This window comes from Nyctibius grandis, chromosome 3 (assembly GCF_013368605.1).
Source record: "Nyctibius grandis isolate bNycGra1 chromosome 3, bNycGra1.pri, whole genome shotgun sequence".
NCBI lineage: Eukaryota > Metazoa > Chordata > Aves > Nyctibiiformes > Nyctibiidae > Nyctibius > Nyctibius grandis.
Window position 1 is genome coordinate 83,277,016 of NC_090660.1, and position 25,100 is coordinate 83,302,115.

A 25,100-nucleotide genomic window follows, 5' to 3' on the forward strand; every position below is an offset into this window, starting at 1 on the left:
GGTAAATTTTGCTATAAAGTTTAAAATTAGCCTCATGTATTGGCCTACTGGCATCCCAGTGATCTCCTGATTACCTGATACAAATATATCAATGTTATCTAAATGCAGAAGAAAATTACTTCTCATTCTTACATTGTGCTCTAGACACTTGCTTCTTCAGGAGCCATGTTATGTGAGGGAATACTCACCTGGGAAGCTGTTCTATAGTGTTTACGTGGATGTCACTGACGCAGAAAGGTTGCACCATTTCAGAGTGCTTTTCCGTCATGTTTATCAAGTATTCCTTGGGCACTTCTTTTTTCTTTGCTTTTTATTTGACCAAGCTACGCCTTGGGGTGAAGTAAATACATGAAAGAACTTACCCTGATTCAATTTATTAATATCGGCTCAAGAGCTTTTCCTCCAAAATTTTCATTCTGAAACTATTTTCTTATTCCATCAAGGGAGTTGTTACTGTTTTTAACATGAATTGTTTCCGTTCCTTGCTCTTGGCTCAGAAATCTTGTACTACAGTACTTGGGTATGTACACGTGTTAGCAGTCTTTGGATTGTATATTTTTCATGCGGCTAATTCCCTCTTTATGCTTGTGTGGCTTCCTTAGAACTTTTTAATAGATATTTAAATTATTTCTACCTTGGGAAAAGGCCCCAAAATGATAAAATAAAAATATGGTGTAGGTCAAAGCTGTGCCAAATTTACCTATTCATAGAGCTAAATTTCAGCCTGAGATTACTGAAAGGTACAAATAAATGAATAAAAATCACTGAAATGTGAACTCTGACCTTGTCAGATGCAAGGTATGTTCTCCTGCATTAATCATGACAATTTAAAACTGATTTGCCTTTGTTTTTATTTCCAGACAAGATAATGGATCTATTTAAGTCAATATTGAACATGTAATCTGTTAGGAAATTCCTGTGTTACCCAAGACCAGGAGGAATGTGATTCAAGTCCAGAGAGAGTGCGTACCTGCTTGCTCCTATACACATATATATTGCCCTGAACGTGTTATTGTCTATGAAGGTCCAGCTCCTATGTGACACGGCACATTCAGTGCCATGTCCCTTCCTAATGTTCTCCACTGCCTCGTGTGATGGGGTATCTGAGGGTCTTTTCCCAACAGCATTTCTTTCATGAAGTGCATCTCTTGAATGCGTACGCTACATGGACTTTAAAGCTTCTCTACTTTTATCTGATGGTAACTGAAGGGAAGAGGTGTACCTGAATGAAGGTTAAGGTTGAGTATATTTGGACACTAGTGCAAGGGACAGCGTAAGCATCCGAAATTCTCAGTGCCTCTCGCCAGACGATCAACGTGTCCCTTCTCCTGCCTCGGGAGCTGTGAGAACCAGGTTTAATTAATCTAAGTGGTTTTGTAGCAAATGGTGAAACGAGTGACGCGGCGCTACTGTGGACAGGAAGGCAGGCTTGTGGGGGCACATCAGGCGCGCTCGTCGGTCGCTGACACCCCGGCCCTCCCCTCCTGAGGTCGGCTTCAGGCCTGCGCCACCCGCAGCCCAGGGCGGACCGGGGCGAGCGGCGGCTCCTCGCTCTCAGCCGATCAACCGGCACCGCAGCGAGGCCCGCCCGGGGGAAGCCCGAGCGAAAGCCTGGCCCGGCCCCTGTCAGCCAAGTGCAATTCTTCTCCCACATGCCGCGGGAGCTGCCCGTCCTGCTGCCGGCTGGAGACCGCAGGGCAGAGGAGCGCCGCCCCGGTCTCCCCCGGCAGCGACGGGCCCTGGGTCGGCCCCGTCACCTGTCCCGCGGCCGCAGCCCCGAGGGCCGGCCCGGCCCGTTCCCCACGGGCAGCCCCTCGCCCCCCGCGGCCGAAACATGCCGGTGTCCGGGCAACGGTGGCGGCGTCACTTCCTGCGGCGCCGCCCCTCCCGCCGCAGCCCTCGGGCCGGGGCTCCGTTCCGGGCTCGGGCCGTTGCAGCGGTCGCGACACGTGGCGCGGCGGGGCGGCCCCGCTGGCGGCATGGCCGCGGCGGCCGAGGCGGCGGGCGGCGGCAGCAGCAGCCGCCATGAGAAGAGCCTGGGGCTGCTGACCACCAAGTTCGTGTCGCTGCTGCAGGAGGCCAAGGACGGCGTGCTGGACCTCAAAGCGGTGCGAGGGCGGGGCGGGGCGGCGGCGCCATGGCGGCGGGCCTGCTCGCGGTGGGGGGGACGGCGCCCGCGGCACCGCCGGGCCTGGCTGGCGCGCAAAGCCCCGCCGCGCTGCCGGGAGGGCGGTGCAGCGCGGGGGCCGGGCCGGGCTGGGCCGGGCCGCCTGCACCCTCCCTTCCCGGACGATGGGGAGTACCCTGGCCGCTGACGGGCAGCGGCCGCCCTGGGATGGCTGACAGCCGTCCGCGGACGGATAAAATACGCGTTCTGGCTCTTTCTAAAGAGGGTAAAATGGTTACTGTGCAGAAAATATAGCTCACTGGGTTTTTTTTTCTATTTATCTTGTACTCTCCTGCGTTGCTGTGTGCACGGACTCAGTGCACGGGCCGCTATTTAAACCTGTTTCTCATCCGTCTCCCTCGATGTCCTTTTAGAAAAATAGACCATTGCCCTTTTAGTACTTTTATATATATATAAAAGATACTTAACTGGGAGAAGGGAGTTTGCAAACCACCTCCCCCATTGTGCAGCGCGCCGCAGCCTCTGAGGTGCGAAGGCGTTGGGCCGCGGCAGCAGGATGACGTCTGTGGTGAAGCCCTGGGACAAGCCCACCTCACGCCAGGGCCTGGTGCCAGGACGTCGCTCTGTCTCAGGAGGGACCCTTGGCACCGTGTCCCGGTCGCCTGGCACATGCTGCTGCGCTAGCCCAGGGGCTGGGGCCCTGCGTGGGCCCTGCAAGCTGTCAGGGTGTGTCAAGGCACATGCCTTGAATGAATGCCTTCTTTGCCTCTGTCTATACTGTTGGAGGCTGTCCTGAGGAGCCCTGGACCCCTGCGGCCTCAGAAGAAGTCAGGATAGAGGAGGAATCTGTCTTGGTTGATGAGGGCTGGGTCAGGGACCAATTAAGCAACCTGGATGTCCATAAATCCATGGGCCCTGATGGGATGCACCCGCGGGTGCTGAGGGAGCTGGCGGAAGTCATTGCTAGGCCACTCTCCATCATCTTTACTAAGTCGTGGGCAACGGGAGAGGTGCCTGAGGACTGGAGGAAAGCGAATGTCACTCCAGTCTTCAAAAAGGGCAGGAAGGAGGACCCGGGTAACTATAGACCGGTCAGCCTCACCTCCATCCCCGGAAAGGTGATGGAGCAACTTGTTCTTGGTGCTGTCTCTAGGCACATCAAGGATAGGGGGATCATTAGGGGCAGTCAACATGGCTTCACCAACGGGAAGTCTTGCTCAACCAACTTGATAGCCTTTTATGAGGATGTTACCCGGTGGATAGATGATGGTAAAGCTGTGGATGTGGTCTATCTCGATTTCAGTAAAGCGTTTGACACGGTCTCCCACAGCATCCTCGCAGCTAAACTGAGGAAGTGTGGTCTGGATGATCGGGTAGTGAGGTGGATTGTGAACTGGCTGAAGGAAAGAAGCCAGAGAGTAGTGGTCAGCGGGACAGAGTCCAGTTGGAGGTCTGTGTGTAGCGGAGTTCCGCAAGGGTCGGTTCTGGGACCAGTTCTATTCAATATATTCATTAATGACTTGGATGAGGGAATAGAGTGCGCTGTCAGCAAGTTCGCTGATGACACAAAACTGGGAGGAGTGGCTGAGATGCCGGAAGGCTGCGCAGCCATTCAGAGAGACCTGGACAGGCTGGAGAGTTGGGCGGGGAGAAATTTAATGAAATATAACAAGGGCAAGTGTAGAGTCCTGCATCTGGGCAAGAACAACCCCATGTACCAGTACAAGTTGGGGACAGAGCTGTTGGAGAGCAGTGTAGGGGAAAGGGACCTGGGGGTCCTAGTGGACAACAGGATGACCATGAGCCAGCAGTGTGCCCTTGTGGCCAAGAAGGCCAATGGCATCCTGGGGTGTATTAGAAGGGGTGTGGTTAGCAGGTCGAGAGAGGTTCTCCTCCCCCTCTACTCTGCCCTGGTGAGGCCGCATCTGGAGTATTGTGTCCAGTTCTGGGCCCCTCAGTTCAAGAAGGACAGGGAACTGCTAGAGAGAGTCCAGCGCAGAGCCACGAAGATGATTAAGGGAGTGGAACATCTCCCTTATGAGGAGAGGCTGAGGGAGCTGGGTCTCTTTAGCTTAGAGAAGAGGAGACTGAGGGGTGACCTCATTAATGTTTATAAATATGTAAAGGGCAAGTGTCAAGAGGATGGAGCCAGGCTCTTCTCAGTGACATCCCTTGACAGGACAAGGGGCAATGGGTGCAAGCTGGAGCACAGGAGGTTCCACTTAAATTTGAGGAAAAACTTCTTTACTGTAAGGGTGACTGAACACTGGAACAGGCTGCCCAGAGAGGTTGTGGAGTCTCCTTCTCTGGAGACATTCAAAACCCGCCTGGACGCGTTCCTGTGTGATATGGTCTAGGCAATCCTGCCCCGGCAGGGGGATTGGACTAGATGATCTTTCGAGGTCCCTTCCAATCCCTAACATTCTGTGATTCTGTGATTCTGTGAAGGCAAAGGTGTGTGTGGTTAAGGTCCTCAGCGAACTGCTGAGGAGTTGAGCAAAGTGCAGGAAGAGGCTAGCTTGGCGCTTTGGTTACTTACGTCCTTTCTGGAAAACTGACCTTATATGTTGATTATTCTTGGTGGGCTACAGGAGGTGAGCAGTGTTCTCGGAGCTTTTTTGTTCATCCCTGTTCAGAGAGCAAGCGCTTCAGTGGTGTTACAGTGGCGAGTGAAACTTCAGGGTGAACTAGGAAGGATACTGGATAGGTTTTATACTCCTCCTTTAGTTATGTTGAAGTATGCACACATTGATTAGCATCTTTGTATTTAACTGCCTCTTGCTTTAGTAAAACAGAACTAAGCTGTCCACATCTCGGGGATTGTTGTGCAGCTTAGTTTATTATCTGTCATGTGCTGCGACACCTTCCAGGTCAGTTTGAGAAGCAAAACATACTCGTTTTGTAAGACAACGGGCCAAAAAGATTAGCTTAAAGAGTCAAAGAGGATTGATTTGAACAACAAAGTTGGGCTGTGTAGAGGGATGGGATGACGTTTCACATTCCCTTTTGTGAGAAAGGTAACTACCCAGAGGGAATGGAAGGGTTGATAGCCAGGGAAAAGTAAATGGGCATTGCAACAAGTCATAGACATTTCTGCTCAAGACCTTTATTGGAGACTGGTTTCTGAGTTACAGGGTACCATTTGTTGGGAGTAAATATTAACTGAAATGAATGAATGGTTGGTACTTTCATAAACAACTAGTCAGAACATACGTTTCTGTAACCAGTATTTCTCATAAATAATTCACATATCTAAGGAAAAATGAAAACCAGCATGTGTGTTATGTCGGTGTGCTCAGGGAACTGAAGAACAGGATGGTCTTGAGATGGAACAGTGTTCCAAGAAATGATTCATGCAGTGAAGATCTTCAGATGTCTCTCTGCTGACAGGTATTGGCCATCTGATGTGGTGCTGCTGATTAGTAATTCTGTAGCAAAACCAGCAGTGCACTATGAGGAAAACAGAATTGGGAAACATTAAGTGTACTTCTGGCTTTGTGATTCAGAAATTGAGAGTGCAAAGCTGTTATGTAGGACATTTCGTGGTGATCTTTGGATACATCTATAGTTATAGTTTTGTGGTCTGTGAGAAGAAATGGGATGTGTATGCTGACCCATCATGAAGCAGAAGTGATGCATCATCCTATGTGTGGGCACTGTTCCTTGCATTAGGTGCAGGGAGCCCTGCGAGTTCTGTATGCTGAGCTTTTTTTTTCAAGTGTTTTAGTGCTGGACACTTCTCTGCTAACATATGACAGATTGTGGGAATGGAAGTGAGGATTTTCTTTACTTGGAATTCGAATTCTACAATACTTATTTTAAAATCAAACAGCTGGAATAATTGCATGACTGTCCCTGTACAAACAAATCTAGTTATGGAAATAAGCTTAAAACATTATGGGATGAGATAGAAGGGAAAGAAAACAAAGTTCCTGTATGCAGCAACCCACGAATTGCAGGGGAGAGAGAAAAAGAGCAAGATGAGTGAATAAGGGATAAGCCACCTGAAATGACTCCCAAAACATTGTGTGTTCTTTCTCTTCAGTAGCATACAATTGTTACTGCCTTGATATCTTAAATGGGCTTGGTTTATAGCAGAATGCCATCCCTGCTGTACTGATGGTTAAGTAGTGTTTCTGATCATCAGTGCAAAACATCAGGTACTCTGAAATCTACTTGTTTGCTATTGCCTTTAGAAAGGTATTAATCAGGAGCAAATAACTGCCTTACACTTGCCCTTTTCCACAGAAGAAGAAAAAGTGTATCTATTAAATTTAGCATTCCTTTAACCTTTATGCGTGCGGTGATATTCAGTAGTTTTACCTACAGGTTGCCAAGCATGCTGTTAATTTTAAAACTCACACTGAACTGTTGACAATCCTCTTGGGGAGAAGATGTTGTCATTTGCTACAGGCATAGTCCAGAAGATGCAGGACCTCTTTCCTTTGGCACATGGAGAGCAAGCAGGCGTTGCTGGCCCTTCTGCTTTGTTTAGCTTCTTGGTTATGATTCTGCCATGGTGCTCTAATGAATTCCTCTGCTCTTCAGTGCTAATAGCTGCCTGGGGCTTGGATGGGTGGACTCTTCAGTGGGTTAAAAACTGGCTGGATGGCCGAGTCCAGAGAGTGGTGGTGAATGGGGCAAAGTCCAGCTGGCGGCCGGTCACTAGCGGTGTTCCCCAGGGCTCAGTTCTGGGGCCGGTGCTGTTCAGTATCTTTATAGATGATCTAGACGTAGGGATTGAGTGCACCGTCAGTAAATTTGCAGATGACACCAAGCTGGGTGGGAGTGTCGATTTGCTGGAGGGTAGGAAGGCCCTACAGAGGGATTTGGACTGGTTAGATAGATGGGCCGAGACCAACGGCATGAGGTTCAACAAGAACAAGTGCCGGGTCTTACACTTCGGCCACAACAACCCCATGCAGCTCTACAGGCTGGGGGAGGAGTGGTTAGAAAGCGGCCCGGTGGAAAGAGACCTGGGGGTGCTGATCGACAGCCGGCTAAACATGAGCCAGCAGTGTGCCCAGGTGGCCAAGAAGGCCAATGGCATCCTGGCCTCTATTAGGAATAGTGTAGCCAGCCGGTCTAGGGAAGTGATCGTCCCTCTGTCCTCGGCACTGGTGAGGCCGCACCTTGAGTACTGTGTCCAGTTCTGGGCCCCACACTTCAAGAAAGACGTGGAGGTGTTGGAGTGAGTCCAGAGGAGGGCGACCAAGCTGGTGAAGGGTCTGGAGGGTCTGACCTACAAGGAATGGCCTAGGGAACTGGGGTTGTTTAGCCTGGAGAAGAGGAGGCTCAGAGGTGACCTTATTGCAGTCTACAACTACCTGAAGGGAGGTTGTAGTGAAGTGGGAGTCGGCCTCTTCTCCCGGGCAACTAGCGATAGGACAAGAGGGCACAGCCTCAAGCTTCGCCAGGGGAGGTTCAGGTTGGACATTAGGAAGAATTTCTTTTCAGAAAGGGTTATTAGACATTGGAATGGGCTGCCCAGGGAGGTGGTGGAGTCACCATCTCTGGATGTGTTTAAGAAAAGACTGGACATGTCACTTAGTGCCATGGTCTAGTTGACAGGGTGGTGCGAGGGCAACGGTTGGACTCGATGATCCCTGAGGTCTCTTCCAACCTGGTTGATTCTGTGATTCTGTGATCCTTGATTCTGTAATGCAGCAAATGTGCAGCTGATCATTCCCACTGCCTTTTGTTACCTCCCAGGGAGCAAAGAAGTTGCATTAGAATGCACGCAAACTCTTGATTATCCTTTTTCTGGTTGTCTCTTTTTTTTTATTTCTGGGCAGGGTTTTGTGTGCATGTGCATGCCTGCAACTGAAACTGTGCTGAACGGCACGTTTTCTGTATTACAGAAGTTGCACAACCTGAATGCACACAGAATCAAAGCACTGCGCTTAGATGTTTTTCTTCCAGTTATGAACCTGTCTATGAGATACTCATATAGTGCTTGTCTTGGATATGTACATGTTCAGAGTATGAGGAGATGCTAGAAGGAATGACTAGAGTGCATCAGCTTTACATTAAAAAAATTTTATGAAGGAACTCCAAATACCAATGACTCAGAGGAAGGAATGTGGAAGCTACATCCAGCCATCTTAACAGGGCCGTTGTGGTAGATGTCCCTTTCGTGTGCTGCCTGGATCTGCTTCAACCATTTGACATAGAGTGAGGAATGAGGAGTTTTTAAAGTGTTTTTGACAACAGGAGCTTTGTTTAAAAGTCTCAGGAGACTCTTTTAATTATTGAAGTCATTAGTGCATGGTTTGTGTGGAGGAACTGAATGCCTGAACTTAATTTCTGAGCCATGTGCCTACCAGAAGATGTTACATTGGTAACCGCTAGAGTGTTAGGAAGGAACTTTTCAATTGGTTTTTAAAATATCTGTGAAACATCTCGTAAAATTTTGGGAAGATAATTAGGTTATAAGACCAGCACCAGAAAGTTATTGAATGTCTGGATTAAACTTTCCAGACTGGCCCCAGTTTGATTTCATTGTTGGAATTCTTGTTGTAAGTAGTTGCACTTTGTAGCTGTGATTGAATTACATACAGGGCTAGTGAAGCCAAATACGTAACTGTGTCCTTCATTTTCTCAGTCCTTAACCTGGGGTTCTGGAGCCTGATTTGCAGCAGTGATGAATCTCCACTGCTGGTGTTAGTGGGAGCTCTACAGTCTGTACGAAGTGCAGTAGAATTTAGAGTACTGAAACCACTCCAACTTTGAAACATCTGAAGCTGGGCACTCAAAATTAGTGGTATCCATTTTTTGTTTGTTTGTTTGTTTGTTTGTTTTAAAGTCTTAAACTTTGGTTTGAAAATGAATTAAGATTAGTAAAGCATTAATGTATTGCACAGATGGGCATTTTGGAAAATCTTATAAGGTAATGAAATCTGTCTCCAGAGCAGTTTCTTCATCATTCAAACCATGAGCGGTAGACTGAGTCCTAGGTCCGTGTGTTGAGCAATGGGAAAAAAGCGGAAGGTTGAATAGCAGCTGATTAAGTGTGTGCTGTCCATTGCTTGCGCTGAATAATGTGGAGAGCTTGTAGAAACTGTGCATCTGAAGACGGTGAGATATACAGGGTGTTGATTAAACGTTGAGCAAGCAGCATCAATTTTGTCACTTCCTAGATTTTGAAGGCTCCTCTTGAAATCACTGTAAGCAGTGTGTATGCGTACAGCAAAAATAGCAGGTTAAGATACCAGGTGCATACCTGCTGATGCAAGTGATTCAAGAGCCTGTTTCCTTGGTGAGAACTAAAGTGTGCCTTTTATATATATTTGTATGTATTTTGTTTTGTTAGATAGGAAAAGATTTTAACAGACTGCTATGGAAAGCCATACAAAAGATAAATGTTGGTATCAGTATCGGTAGAAACACTGTTCAGTAGGGACATCACTGTCAAGGAGAAAGAGCAGTATTTATGCTTCACGGCTATAAGCGTATTTTTTTTTTTGTTATTCTCTATTCTTTCATTTTTTCCTTTAATTTTACTTCACTAGCAAAACATTCACCAGTATAAATTGGACTACTTAGTCCTAGTGATTAACCTTCTAGTAGGAAAGTGTCATCTCTTAGGAAGATTAGTGAGTTTGTTTATGGTTCAGAACATACTGTAAAAGGAGTTATATGGACTTTGCTATAAAATGGATTTGGTTTTCCTTCCTATTTGTCATTGTCTCAGGTACTCTTCATATATACTGCTTTACTAAAAGCATTAATTTAATAGATTGTTGGACAAACTGAAATAAATCATTATGTGCCTATAGTGGAAGTTAGTTGGCTTTACGCAATTAGTTCAAGTTTGGGATACATAAGTCTTTGCCAGCTATCCTTCTCTTTATTTTTCTTCTTTTTTTCTTTTAATCTGTTTAATACATACAATCCCTTGTAATCCTTGTATCCGAGTGTCCTGAGTAGTTACAGAGTCAGACTCCTCTTTGCTTTCTCTCCTTTTGGCCAATATTCTTTGAACTTGAGCCGCTTCACAGCATCAAAGAGATGAGGGTGGGGAAGGCACGACTAGCTCAAGTTTGCTTATTTTATCTTAAGTCTTTGCATCAGGTATGTAAAAGTCACCGTGGAGAGAATTATGGCATGAAGCAGGCTGTTTCCTCTGCCTGGCACTCTGCTTTGAATGACAAGCTGTGACAGCACACAGACACACGGCCTAGCTAGCTGTAACGTAGAGGTGGTACTGTGACAGCGGTGGGTGGGCATCCCTGTGAGCTGCACCAGGGTCCTGGTGGCTGTGAAATGGCTCTTGGTACGCGGTGTGACAGATTGAGCGAGCCCAGGTACGCTGCATGGTGGATTCATGCAGTGAAATGCTAGAGGATGATGCTGGCTTGAAGTATTGCAGCTCTCCTGCAGCCACTTTGTGAAATTACAGCCCTGTCGTTTCATATCCCAGCACAGTTTAATCCAAACAAAGACTGCAATACCTCGAGTCAGTGGAAGGGATGATAAACTTAAGACGTTGTTGGCTTCAGAGGCTTGCTCCACTGCAGGGCCTTGCTGTCTGCCTTCCCTACTTTTTCCTACCTTCCAAAAAGCATTGCAGGCTCCTCCGTGCAGTGGAATAGCACATGCTCCAGATACCGAACACGGTTTTTGCAACACACATGAACTCTCCTCTCTGGGAGGGGTAAGCCTGCTTCAAAGAGGTGACTCCTCTCAGCATGCTTTGTAGCACTACATGCAGGTGCTGAAATTTTGAATTCATGATTGAGCATCTGGCTTTTGAAGAGCTGAGACACCTCCCTTCAGAATGATGTTATTTGGCATTTTTGCAAGGGAATGGCTTAAGTGTCTTTTGCCTTCAGCATGCAAGTTGCTGATACTCGTCGTTCTTGTCTTGACAGGCTGCTGATACCCTTGCTGTGAGGCAGAAGAGAAGGATCTATGATATCACCAACGTTTTGGAGGGGATTGATCTCATTGAGAAGAAGTCAAAAAACAGCATTCAGTGGAAGTAAGCTGTGTCAGTTCTGCATATTTTCACATGTTCAAGAGCAACAAAAATTTCATCCTTCCACTTCTCCTGACTAGATATGACACTTTAAAATTAATGTTACACTTATCAATGAGCAATACCACATTTCAGAATCACAGTATTGATTTGCAAATGAACTTTGTCTTCCTTTTAACTTGTGTCTTTGATACATAAAATCAAGTTTAAAGTATACAGGAGAGAAACTTCCAGAAAACTTGTAGTGCTACTTTATAACTAGCACTTGTAGTTGAAAAATTTACTCTAGATGAATCTGGGAAGGGTATTGGGACACATTGTCTCCACCTACCTACCCACCTGTAGTCCACGCCTGTTTTCTCTTGGGTCGCTGAAATTGAAAATTCAAGCTAAGAGTTAGAGCGTAAGGAGAAGGGGCCTGCAAACCAGATCCAATGCAGAAAAAGCTACATTCCAAAAGAAAGTAAATTTAGGTAGTGGGGAATTCTAAATTTGATCTGAAGTTAAGAATTTTAATTTTTCTGTTATAACATTGCTGGGAGGGTAAACGCTCATTTCCTTCATACTGAATATTAGTAGATTTTCAAAATGTTGAAGTAGTCTTAAGAAATGATCTTTGCGTGTTTGCTTTAGTTTTTCACTTCTTATGGTTTCATGAACCCTTATGCCTTTTTAAGAGGAGTAGGTGCTGGATGCAATACAAAAGAAGTCATAGACAGGCTGAGGTATCTGGAAGCTGAAATTGAAGATCTAGAGCTAAAAGAAAAAGAACTGGATCAGCAGAAACTGTGGCTTCAGCAAAGTATTAAGAATGTCATGGATGATTCTACAAACCACCAATATCCTTTTAAATTAATTGTGTTCATCTTGGAACTAGAATTAAATTAACAGTTAAAGTGTAGGTAACGGGTAAAACATAATGTAGTCCATTTTATCCAGAAGCAAGGAAAGGCTAATATTTTTTTCTGGTTCAAAAAGAAAGAAAATATAAATCTTATTTCTGTGACTTTTTAACCTCTGTGACTGTATGATTGGTAACCTGAAAATAATGTAGCACATGTGTGTATATATATATGGCAGTAATTTTTAAGTGCATGGTATAATCCTAGTGTGTTAATTTAAATGAATTGTATTGCTTTCAGGTGCTTGATTTTATCCTTTCTCAGCAGTACTTTACATGAATCTTTTTTTGCGTTGCTTCCTTCTCTTGGAAAGATTAAGCTATCACCCCAAGACAAATTGAGTTGACAAAGTCCTGAAGCTTGTTGGGTTTGGAACTGGAAAAATATCCTGTGTGTAAATGCCCCATGAGCAGAGAGTTCCTGCTGTGTTACTTGTAACCATGTGTTTAGCTGTCTTGCAGGATACTGGGCAAAATAGACACCTGAGACTGGGAGCAGAAGAGTGCCTTTCTTGTCTGTAGTACCAGTGATAAGTACTTAAAAATTGCTTGCAGTTGCTCTACAGAAACTGTTCCAGTAAAATGGATTTTGTAGAAAGGAAATTGAAGTTACATGTTAGGAGATTTGGGAGAGCTAGCACTGGAATTGACCCCCCAGGGAGATGGTGAATATCCATCACCGGAGGTTTTCCAGCATAGGGGAGGCAAACGTCTGTCTGGAATCTCTTAACAGTTGATCCTATCTTGAGGCAGGAGAATGGGATGGCAGATGAACTCTCAGATCCCTTCTGGCAGTATTTTTGTGTGATTCTGGGAAGTCCTGATACATACTTGAATTCTGTAGTGTCAAGTTCATAAGGTAAATGGTGTTCTTCAAGACTAGATCTTACACGTTCTCTTTTTTAGAAGAATCTCTTGTCATTCAAGCTATGCAACTTTTTCCTTTTTGTGTTTTCGTCACAGATATGATTTTTTTTTCTTTAAAAGACAGAACTCTGCTATTTTTAACTAGCTCTTCTGAAGGCCAAAAATCATGCCTTGATTACACCTCTGAGTAACAGCAATAAGTTTATAGTTTAGGCTGAGTTTGGACAAAGTTCTTTTAAAGGGCAACAAATACCAGTTTTGTGGTGCTTTAAGGAAAACGTTCCTTGACATGAATTACGTTTTCATATGTAACCCACGAAGATATCTGTAACTGCTTCAATGGTAAGTTGCTGCTAGGCTGTACTTCTTAAAGTGAGGGATTTCCTGATCTTCCTCTTGAAAACTAACTTGCTAACTAACCTTTCAAGTAAAAATACTTGCTTTTTCCCTGCAAGTATTTTGAATTTAGAAGTATTCTGTAGTGATCGGTAGTAGGTAGATGTCTCTCATAATGTTCGTGACCAGCAAGTTCTGGCATTTTCTAGTTGTAGTCACAGATTGTATGGAATGGAAGCTCAGCTGTTTTTCGAGTGCTGTTTTCGGATGTCTTTTTCCATATTCATACTTTGCAGCAGCTTGCCTCAGGCCATTAACAGAACCACGGACAGGACACGTTGGTCCAACCCACCAGAAAGACCAGACAGGTCCAAATTTCATAACATTTTCTGGTGGCAGCTGTGGCCAGAGGGAGCTCCTGATGATGCTGTGTAAGTGGAGCCAGCTGAAGTTCAAAGATGAGGCATTGCTACTAAATCATAAGGATTCCTTCTGTACATGAGGTTTGAAGAAATTGCCAAGACTTGCTGGCAAAAATTACTTCCCTTGAGATCCTTTCCTGATCCTGGGCTATCCAAGGGAAGATAGTTGTTCAGCCCCCAGCTAGGCTCAAAACTATCCCTTCTTTGCCACAAGGAAGGTTGGGTTTGTTTTTGAATAAAAGTGCAAGATTAGACAACTACTGCAGAGCTTAGCAAAATCAGCTGTTACTAAAAACAGTCATTACAAAATGTAGAGGCACCTAGTATGCCAGTCACGTAGTACTTCATGTAAGTGTCTCTTAGGAGGCAGAGAAAGAAAAGTGTTATTCTAAGTTATGGACAGAGGGGAAATGATGTGCAGGTAGGTGGGTGATCTGCAGTGTAAAGCAGGTTGTGCCAGTGCTGCTGATGTAATTGTGATCTCCTGACTGTAACCAATACATTTTAGTACACATAGTAAGACACAGGTGAGTTTGATAGCCAGCTGTTACATCCCAGTTGTATGTGGTGCAGAAGCTGTGAGCTTAGACACTGGGAATTGCTGGCCCCGAAAGCGATCATTAAGACCTCTTCTTCTTTCTCCTGTGAAACCTCTCTGTACTACCACCATTCTTCAAAGCTCAAGTGAGCTGTACCAGAGAGCTGTTTAGCTGAAAAAGAAACTAGTAAAATAAGTATTTTCATCTCATGATATGTATACAACTAGGAGATCTGGGCACAATAACAAACAGGTAAAGGAAGTGCTAAATATTGCATTGCTACGAGAAAAAGTTCTTGCAGCTATGGGCTAAGTATTGAAATTCTGTGATATATATTATGCGATATACTTGGATCTTACAGGGGCTATGCAAGTCCCACCACAAGTTTCTTTATGCTAGAATTACAAAGTATTTTAAGTGGCCTTAGAGAATTACTATATCTCATTTGAGTGGATACCATGCAAGACTTAAGAAAAATATGCACACTTAACACTTTCTTAAAAATTGCTATTTAACCAGGAGACACACTTCTAGCAATTCAAGCACCTTGTGGTACACAGTTAGAAGTACCTATACCCGAGATGGTACGTACTGGTTTCTTGTTTATGTAAGTGTTCTAGAGGGACAGTGGAAAAGAGCAGCTACATTAGAGCAGAGGATTTATCTCTAGTTATGTGTGAGAGGGGAAAAAAATTAAAAAAAATGAGATGGTTTCAGCTAAGAATGGAGGGGACGGGTGGGAAAAAGTGTATTTGGATACCTGGATAGACTAATGGTAACTGTCTTCTATTGAAAACAAGATATAATAGTGGGTTTCTTTGCACTCTCCTCTTCTCTCTTGCTTTTAAATGTTGCAACTTTCCAAATTAAGCATAATTGTTATGAAGTCCCTTAAGAACTTGTTAGCAGCAACTTTTATGTGTCAAATTTCTCTGTATTGTATTGCTAAATCGTCTCTATTGTATTGCTCTTATGAAAAAGCATTTTAGATTTGTAGGATTAGTTTAGATTTAGTTTGTGTTCAGTCACATAGTACTAGACTGAGTAAAGAAATACAGACTGCAGTCTTGCTTTAGCCAGAAGGCTTAAACAGGCAGGATTAAGGTAGAAGGCCAAATTACTTACCTCTGTCCATCTTTAAGTTTTTTTTTTATTGCAGTGCTCTGTTTTAAATAGGGTTTACATAGTAGGGAGAGAGCATTGTATGAAGCATGATAGCCACTATGCTTGTAGAAGGGTGAAATTCACCTGAGAAGTTTCACAAGCTATTTTTAGTGAGGCTAAGCACAGTCTAATACCATAAGAGCACCCAAAGCTAGAACCATGGAGTCGATCCCAGTGATACTATCTTTGTCCGTCTCCGCTGAAATCAGTTCAGGCAATGGTAAGGGTCTCTGTGGGACCAAAGTTAGCAGCTGTGATGTTGGGGTTTTTTTGGCTTTTTGTCGAGGACTAAACCAGCTGATCTTAGTCTTCATCAACTTCAAATTGGATGGTTTTGTTTCAGTTCCCCTCCCCAAGGCTCCTTTCCCAGTTGTCTCATCCTCATTTTTTCTAGAACATACTTGCTGAAAACCTGTTTGCTGAATTAGCCACTGCAGAGTCAGCGGTCCCATTGAGACTGTACTATAGGAAGCTAGTCCTAGCTGTATTGACTAAGTAACTTGCCAAAAGAAGGCCTGGCAGATCACCTGAGAAATTGTTTCTGTTGACTCATGATCCTGTGTTCAGTCAGTCTGGGTGAGATATCCAGCTGTTTTAGGATACTTTGTCCCAACCAGGATCATTCTGAAGCACCATTTAAAATGAAGAAATTTACATGTACAGAAATCATTATTTATCATTGCTGTGACTGATAAGATGTAGCCCTGCTATGTCTCATGTAACTTGAATTCAAGATTTAGTTAAGCGCTTTGAAGAATTGTGTATTTGTGTCTTCTGTAACTGTGTTCGTCAGGTAAATATATTACAGGTTTGTAATCTGGGGTTTTTGTTAATTATTATTAGATCAAATATATTAGTTTTAAATATTTTTTTCCTGAGTATGATTTGATAAGTTTGTGCCAATTCTCAGCTTTTCCTAGTGATCTAATTAGAAGAGCACCGTATTTATCTTCTCCATCCGTTTGAGAATTCAGTTCAAACATCTTCATTACTTTCTCTGGGAAATAACTCTATGCAGTTACTGTTAGGTTCTGTAAAGTTCCAAGTTCTCAAGGAATGGTAACTTTCTTAATACACCACCTCTACAGGGACAGAATGGACAGAAGAAATACCAGATCAATCTTAAAAGTAGTTCAGGACCTATCCATGTGCTGCTTATAAATAAAGAATCAAGCTCCTCCAAGCCCATGGTGTTTCCAGTTCCTCCGCCTGATGACCTTGCACAGCCCCCGGCTCAACCTGCAGCTCCAGCGACTCCCCTTACACCTGCTACAGCTCCTCAAAATCCACCTGGACAACAAGGTCTTAACCAAGGACAAGAGTTACCGCAAACACCAGTTGCGGACACGCCATCAGGTGAGTCCAGGGTTTTTCCTACCTCAGATGGGTGGAGGAGGAAGGAGGCTGAAGGGAAGGGAGAAACTGTTAGAAAAGGTGGTAGATAAAGGAAGGATCAAGAATTTGCATAGCAGCTGCCTGTTAAGAAACTACCCCAAGGGCTTACTAGTAGCTCTCAGGAGGTTACAGAGAAGCCACTTCTTCTTCTGTCTTCTGAAACAGATTCTGCCTTTGTAGCTTATCATTTTAGACCGAACAGGTTTCGGATGTGATCCTGTTAGTTATTCTGAGGTGCTTCTCCAGAATGCAGTATGGAATGAAATTGCCACCCTGTGATGGAGTATGTGATTTGAACGTCTGCCTTTTAATGAGACACATAATACAGGCACCAGTTCCAGCTTTTGTGCCACAAGGTCACTTACCTTCTTCCACATAGCACAGTGAGAGACTGCCTGAGTATCAGGTATTTTTTTTCATAATAATAGTAGGCTAATATGAAAAGACATAAGAAAACGCTGTCACTGTTACAGACTGCATTTCTGAGGAGTCCTGATTAAATTGTGCCTGTGACTTTGGAAGGGCGAGACTTCTCTCGCCTCATCCCAGACATTGGGCACTTTCACCTCAAAAGACAAAGCCCGGTGCAGGCCTTTTCTGTTCCTTTTCACCATAACAGACTTTATAACGTGCCTTTCTGTCTTTGTAGATGGCAGTGTGCAGCAAAACAGTACAACCCCAGCAGCTCCTTACTCCAGCCTTCCAGAGTCGGTGTTGTACCCCAGCCTTTCAGGAGACGTCACCCAAGCTACAGCTAGCTCAAATGACTACCAGAGTTTGCTGCCCCTGGATGTTAGCTGTATTCTCAAGCCAAACTCATTTGACATAGCAAAGATGGAGGAGCCCACAGGTAGGAAGAAGCAGTTACTGTTTAAATGTTTTTATTAGTTTCCTGAGCCCTTCTTTGTGACCAAGCTACTCATGAGTTACACAGAGAAAATGACAGGCCTCTGTTTATCTCCTAATGAAGCCACTGAGCCAGCTCTGAGAAGCAAAGTCATTTTGAGCAAAATACCTTTCTCTGCCACCAGATAGGCTTCATATTGTACATGGCTCTAGGGTTGTAAGGGATCAGTGGGAGAAATGTATAAGGAAAAAATGAGGGATAGAAAGATGAATATATTTTACATGGCATGCCATCTCCACTGCTCTTACACTGTGCACACAAGCCATACTGTACTTTGCAATTCAGTGCTTTAATGCAGAGAATGTGTGTTGACTTCCATAAATACCTGCTCCTGTCTTTCACAGGAAATATCAGTGGGGATATTATTGATGAACTCATGTCTTCTGACGGTAAGTATTTAGCATCTTTACTTTTCTAATAACCACAAGTAGCAGCATGGTTTCTGTGTGAACAGCACTCTTGGTAGGTGTCTGTTAAATCTGACTCCAAGAGGCAGTATGAAACTACTTCTTTCCCCTGTACTGTCTCCCCTGTCTTTGTCATTCCCTTTCCATTCCCTGCAACAGTTTTATTTAACAATCAAAATATGAAAGCCTTAATCCAGCAAGCACTTACATGCATGAGTAACCCACTAGTCCTTAATTCAGGAACGATGAAAGAACAGGCTGAGGAGTAGAGTGCTGCCTTAAAAAAAAAAAAACAAACTGGTTTAATTCTGTTCTGCCTCAGGCTTCCTGCAGGAGCTCTGAGTAAACATTTCAGAACATATTTACATGCCTGCATGCAGACTGATACATAGCCAGCTGTGGTACACTAACAGAACAGACAAATGTCACCCATTTCTGCTCTTGTACCTCAGTGGCCATAGGAGTGCAGAACTAGCTAGCAAGTTCACATGCTCCCTGCCGCTGTGCTCTGTCTCGCTGAGGTGCCAGGCAAGGTGAACTCAGCTGGCGTTGTTCCTCTTGCCCTGTAAATAAGCTGCTAATATCTGCCCTTCAAGCAGACAACCTCAGGGTTTATCAAGAAAAAAACATGTAATTATAAGATCTAAGGGGCAAGATGGGATTATGTGAATGTGCCAGTACATGGCTAAAATGGAAATAGCCTCCACTTTTAGAGCAGGTACAGCATGTCCAGCTCATCTGCACTTGGTTAGTGTTCCTGAGGTGCAGCATGAGGGCTGAGGCTTCTCTCCGTGCATTCCCTGCCCAAAGATGGTGTCAAGTCCATGCTTGAAATGCAGTGCACAGAGAAACTGCTAGCCTCCATTTTTTGTATGTAAAACAGGGATAACGGTAACTTCCTCACTTAAAACGATAAATATTTGAAGGCTGATATATGCAATACTGTAACAAGATGAACGAATATAAATATAAATGGCTTTCTGATGGAAGTTTCAAAAGCTGCTCAGGAGCACCTTTGCTGCAGAAGGAGAAATTAAGTCCCTATTCCACAGCTCACTCCATTCCAGCAAATTCACTAAAAATACTAAGCAAAAAATGTAGATACATCACTTACTGCCTTAGTTTGAAGGCAATAGAGGTATTCATAGTATGTATCCTAGCATGCTTGTCAGATTATCAAGACTATTGTAATTATTAAGACTAACCCTGATACTGGTGATGACAAAGATACTGAATTATGAGATAGGGCTGATATTCCAGAAGTGTTTTAATTTAAACTAAACTATTCCTGCTTTACAGTTTTTCCTCTCTTAAGACTCTCTCCTACTCCCGGAGATGACTACAATTTTAACCTGGATGATAATGAAGGAGTCTGTGATCTCTTTGATGTGCAGATACTAAATTATTAGATATTGTGTCAACCAGACTACTTATCTACCTCTAACTATAACATTCTAGACTTCTTCATAACCTAAGTATTTGAATAATGAATGTATAACTTCTTAGTTCGCTGACTCTGGGAGTGTATTTCCTTTTGCTTCCTTTAACTACTTCACAAAACAAATTCAACAACCAGAAAAAAGGGCTTTTATTAAAAATTCTGGCACGTTTTTTCACCTGAATGTCCTCTGTGTAATCCAATTATTTGGAGTTTTCTTTAGTAAGAAAAGTGAAAATGCTTTATAGCCTTTTGATCATTTTTTTAAAAATGGTTAGGCTTCTTGCTCACAGTTAACAGCATTTTCTTCAAAGCTTTACTGCCAAGAAGCTTTCTATATTGTTTTTAACCTTTCAATCAATTTCGAAGCTTTCACTGCCACGCTGAAAAGTGAAGGATATCAACTTGAGTTATGCTAAATTGTTTCAGTGAACCAATTTTGTGAAGTGCCTTCTGTTTTAGCACTTTAAGTTCCTCACACTGACTTCTGACATTCCACTTTCCTAGATGATAGGAAAGGTCTGTTTGTAGTTTGTATTAAAATGTGACAATACTTGTACATTAACAAGATTTTTTTAATAAAATTTTACAAACAAAGCGATCAGTATTTTTGATCTTCATTTCTTGCAATCCCTTCATTGTCCATTAAGCATTACAACTGAGATAATAGGTTTGTGGCAGCATCCACGTTTGCTGGTTCCTCTTCCACTTGTGTGGAAACCTGAAAAAAATGAGTTACAGTTTAAAGTAGAAAGCAGTATCTTTTTACTCTGCTTGAAGAAAAAAAAATAAATACCTGTTGTCTAGAAGATTAGTTTGTCTTAATATATTTAATTTAGGCTAATTTTGCAGTCATAATTCAATAATTTGGGGGATTACAGGATTCACTAAACTTGACAAATAAGCAGCCACTACTTTATGCTGTAGGAGAAAGGCAAAGCATCATGCCAGGAACATAACATACATGGCCAAATGGAAATAGGCTCAGTTTTTAGTTCAGGAAATGCTCTTGACATCATAATTTTGCAGCTTTAGAGAAAATACTATTACAGCCTGAATGATCAAATTCAACATTACGTCACGTACGCCCTACTAGCATGTGAGCAGTGGTATAGTCCAAATTCCTGCCTGTGTGCAATAGCAAACCAGCAGGGATAGGGCCACTGGCACCAACTGCCTTGAAATCCTTGCTCGGCCTCATCCTGTGCTGGCAGCACTGTCACCTACGTTTCATTTTCCCTCAGCCTCTCCTTAAGGTATTTCACACTTAAGGTAGTTCTGTGGCTCCCAGCCATAAAGAAAGTTGATCACCCCAGGCACAGTAAATAAAACTCAACTCATATCCACTTCTCCCAGCTCCCTCTACTTCCCCCAACAGCCAGGATGGATTCATCTGTACTTTGTCCCAGCCCACTGCTTTCTCTCTCCCCCAAACCATCATGAAGAGCCAGCATAAAGAGTTTATACAGAGGAGCTTGTCTGCAATTAAATTCTGTGAATTATTTCTTGCTCAAGACTGCATGTAGCCCTATTTAATAGAGTAGACCAAGGAAGACGTGTGAAACACTGTCTTGAACCCTAAGTGCTACAGGCAAGAGCTCTGCTACAGAAATTGCTGTTTCGGGTGTTGGTACTTCTGTTGAGGGAAATATGAAGGCTGAGGAATCGGGAACAGAAAGAGGCAGAGCTGTTTGGTTCAAAGCACTATCAGGTGCTTCAGATAGGGAACAGCAAGGTTCATCCTTTCTGTGTCTGTTCATGTTGAGGCATAAGTCTCAAATCAAGGGGCTGGAGATGGAATTAACTTTTAAAAAATCAATTAAAAACCATCTGGAACATAATTTAAAAATGTTTTGGAAGCATGCTCTGGCTTGGCTGCCCACCCTCTTCTCTCATGACTTCAATAGTTACATAGCACTTGAATATGCTACCCAAATTTCAACATTACCACACAACTGAAATTAATAAAGCTGGCTTTATAGTTTTAAAGCAACTGCATGAATCGCATGCAGTCTTAGAGCCAGAGTACAATGCTTTGAACATGCATTTCCCTTTCATTTACCTCCTCGATTTTTACAAAGGGAAATTAAATTACCTGATGATTCTTCTGAGGTTCTGCTGCAGTGCCTTTTGATAGCTGCTGTACTTCTTTCTGAACTTCAGCAAATGCTTTATTTATTGTGCTAACTTTTTCAGCATTTCTAATGTTTATCTGGGAGGGAAAAAAAATACACACATTGATATTTTCAACTGAAATTCCACTGGCATGTGAAATTGCACCATTTTTGTACAACTATTACACAGCCAGTGTTACACGCATACCTTCCAGTATTGCTTTTTAGTAGGCATGTTTTTATCTTGATTATATCTGTTACTTAATTATATCATCTAATCATGCACTACTTATGTTCTAATAAATTGAAAATTAGGAAAGCAGTTGAACTTGTTCTATTGGAAAGGGATCTCACAGTGATCCAGAAACAGAACACAGGGAAAACAAAAGCCAGGCTGTGGATGGGCCCTGCTGTGCCACCCTCAGCTCCTCTTAGCTGGAGTGGAGTTGCAGGAAGGGCTCCTTCCTTAATTTATAAATGATCTTACCATTTTGAATTTCTTCCAGTAGTTTGCCTTTCAGCATCACACCTTGCATTCCTACTTGTTCATACTGTAGGTCTGGCCAACAACGTCTACCAGATTTTGCTATGATATTTAAAGAAACTTCTATGGCTGTAGCAGACCAGGATGTGTCTCTCGTCCCTGGACACCTCAGCCTCACTTACTAGCCCAAGTCTGCCTTCATTAGTTATTTCAGCAAAGGTACTTGCTTTTGAAGGGAAAGAGCTAAGATACAGACATGTGCTGTGCTCTGGGCACAATAATCTGTGGTAGAGAGGCAGGGTGGGTGCATGGGGCCATCAACTCTTTCGCCACTGCAGCTAATTAAAATTCAGCTATCTCAGCCCTAGCACCTGGTGCTTCTGTAGCACCAAGTTTGGAACAGGACTGTAGTCATTGCTATTACATTGCAAGTGTTCCAGAAGCACACTCATTCTTCTTCAGGCAACCCCAAATTTCAGCATACCTGCTGCTGTTCCAAAGGCTACCCCTGTAGTTCACCTCTCAGCAATTTACATAGGCAGAAGCAAACTGCGAACTGTTACACATATTCATTTTGCTTCCAAAGCTTCCATAATTTCAGAGCATGTGTATATTAACAATAATTCAGTTTATTCCAAGTGAGTGACCAAGAGAACCAGTAGTAAGAAAGTAGTGGCAAGAGGCTGATACAACAAGCCTATTCAGCTTAGCAGTTTAATTCATAATAACATGGATGGTCACTCAAGAAATAGACTCCGCTCCTAGCTCAAATCAGAGTGGATGGGACTGTGGGCAATGCAATTTACAAAGAGCTTAGGTTTCCCATCGGGACTTGTTACCATCTTCCACCTTCATGTGGGTGCTGAAAGAATCCAGTCAGTTTTAATACCCAATATCCTCAGCTACACTGGTAGGACTCCCCCGTAGAAAGAGGCTGTGTAGCTAGCATGTGTATCTATATCAAAAGTTGTTTGAACAGTTATAATGGGCTTTTCTCCATTAAAGAATAAACCTATTTTAGCAATTTTTTCTGAGCATTTTCCTATACTGCTTAATGATAAGTAAATCCCCAAAGGCTTAATGGATTAAAGAACACAACTTCAAACACACAGAATAAAATTTTACTCCTAATAAGCTACTGACTTTTCATGAATAAGTTTTTAAACCTGTTTCTCCCTTTATTATACAGAACCCTCTAGACTAAGTGGAGATGTGATGCCAGCAATATGAAATTGTTTTGGGGCTCCTGTTTCCAAAGTTTGTTACATTCCTGTCTGTCTACCAGATTAACTTGTCAAGTGGCTTTAGCTTCCAGGAGAAAATCTGAAAGGGCCTTTTTTTTAGAGCTGCTCTTTAACCCTGTTTGCCCAGCAGACTGCAACTATATCTAATGGGAACAACAAGCCACTAACTTTCTGCTTTTATTATCAGATGCCCTTCCAGAGGGATGAGCTGAACTCTCAGCAGATCACACAGCTCAGGCTGGAGGCAGGGTTTGAGAAGAACATACTGTACAATGACTTGCTGCTACCAAGAGGAAGACTCTTGCTTAGATCACCCCCATCCCTCTTCCCCTGTATTGCTCCCAGCCACACGACACACTCTCTCCTTCCTCTGGGCGGTGGGGCTCTCCGGACACGAAAATGGCAGAATATTATTTTTGCTTGTTTACTTTTCCATTGCTTTAGTGTGTTAAAGCAGCTCACAGAAGGGTCTGCGGAGCATCCCAGACCATCTACGGTGTCAGAAGAGGAAAAAGAAGAATTGAGAGTAAAACATATGGCAGTGTGTGCTCTTAGATCTATTCACTGCATCTCACTGACAAGGTTTTACTTGACAGCTGAGACAAATAAACAGCTTCTGGATCAGAAAAGGCTCCATCCTTTCTGGTTCTTTCCCCCCCAAATGTTTCTCTTTACACTCATTCATCATTAAGTTTGTTCACCTCTTCAACCTAGCAGAGAAAAATGCAAAATGCATTATTAATTGCTTTTGCTGCTGATTTAGCATGTTGAATCACCTAGTATGCAATGAGTTCCTGAGCCAGCATCAAGGCGAGCTATGGGAACAGAGCCCGGAGCCTGGTAAAGGGGACTGGGGTTGGGAACATGATGGAAAGGAGCAGGACTTCCCCTTGCAGTATCTGTGCCTGCTAGTTTGGATCAAGCCATTTTGTTAAACCATACCCTGAATGACACCATCAGTGATGCTGCAAGTGTCCTCCAGTAAACGTAAGCTCGTTAAACAACTGATGTTGTCTTCAGCATCACATTCCCCAGGACATACTGAGATGCTATCAGATACTTTCTAAATGGCCCCCCTCAAGGAGAACAGCTTGAAGTCTTACGTGGCAAATGCCTGCAGGACATTAGTCAAATTAACTTTTTGTGCTTTTATTTTTGAAGCTGATGACATCCACACGTAAACCTAGTCTCCAGGTGGAAATTGTGTACTTCACAATTTCGTACCCAGAAGAACACCGTCCCTAAAACAGCTCTATTCCGTCAGTCACGATCGCCTCCTGCGCCCCGCAAAGGAGGCCTAAGAGGAGGCCAGGCCGCGCCAGCCCGGCCCGGAGCCAACCCCGCGGAAGCGGTCGGGCCGGCCGGGCCGAGGCCCCGCGTGGGGCCTGCGGTGGGGCGCTACCAGGCCGCTCCCCCGGCAAGCCCCCCCCCGCCCGGCGGCTCCCCGCGCCACTCACCTGCTTCAGCCCGGAGGTGACGGGCCGCGCCTTGCCCTTGGCCTTGGCCTTGGCGGCGCCGCTGCGGGCGATGCGGAAGACGCTCGCCGCCTTGGCCGCCCGCGACCGGCTCTTGCCCATGGCGGCGGCCCTGCGCCGACGGCCGCCCGGTGACGTCACACCCGCGCGACGGGGAAGCCTCCAGCCCGCCCCCTCCAGCACTGCCGTCGGGCGGCAGCGCCGGGCGTGGCCGGCAGGGGGCGCTGCGCCCCCGCACCCCCCGGCGGGGAGCGGGGGCAGCGGGGCGATGTCCCTGTCCCAGCGCTGGTTCCCCGCCT

General features: G+C 44.2%; 2 protein-coding genes across 3 annotated transcripts; one reads left to right on the forward strand and one right to left on the reverse strand.

The window, feature by feature from the left end:
• The first annotated feature begins 1,963 nt into the window (after positions 1-1,963).
• On the forward strand, positions 1,964-23,869 carry E2F5 (E2F transcription factor 5). 2 transcript variants are annotated; one of them, XM_068396556.1, is made up of 9 exons: positions 1,964-2,108; positions 11,002-11,111; positions 11,786-11,947; positions 13,175-13,218; positions 14,693-14,757; positions 16,426-16,693; positions 17,382-17,582; positions 17,984-18,028; positions 23,514-23,869. In XM_068396556.1, exons 1-9 carry the CDS (start codon positions 1,980-1,982, stop codon positions 23,531-23,533), a joined length of 1,044 nt encoding a protein of 347 aa, XP_068252657.1. In that variant the 5' UTR covers positions 1,964-1,979; the 3' UTR covers positions 23,534-23,869. The 2 variants fall into 2 exon arrangements, with proteins under 2 accessions (XP_068252657.1, XP_068252656.1); XM_068396555.1 differs by lacking the exon at positions 23,514-23,869 and adding an exon at positions 19,346-20,081.
• On the reverse strand, positions 20,039-24,935 carry RBIS (ribosomal biogenesis factor). Its single transcript, XM_068396557.1, has 3 exons — positions 24,784-24,935; positions 21,580-21,696; positions 20,039-20,205 (listed from the first exon to the last, which is right to left on the reverse strand). Exons 1-3 carry the CDS (start codon positions 24,901-24,903, stop codon positions 20,137-20,139), a joined length of 306 nt encoding a protein of 101 aa, XP_068252658.1. The 5' UTR covers positions 24,904-24,935; the 3' UTR covers positions 20,039-20,136.
• Positions 24,936-25,100: the final 165 nt, after the last annotated feature.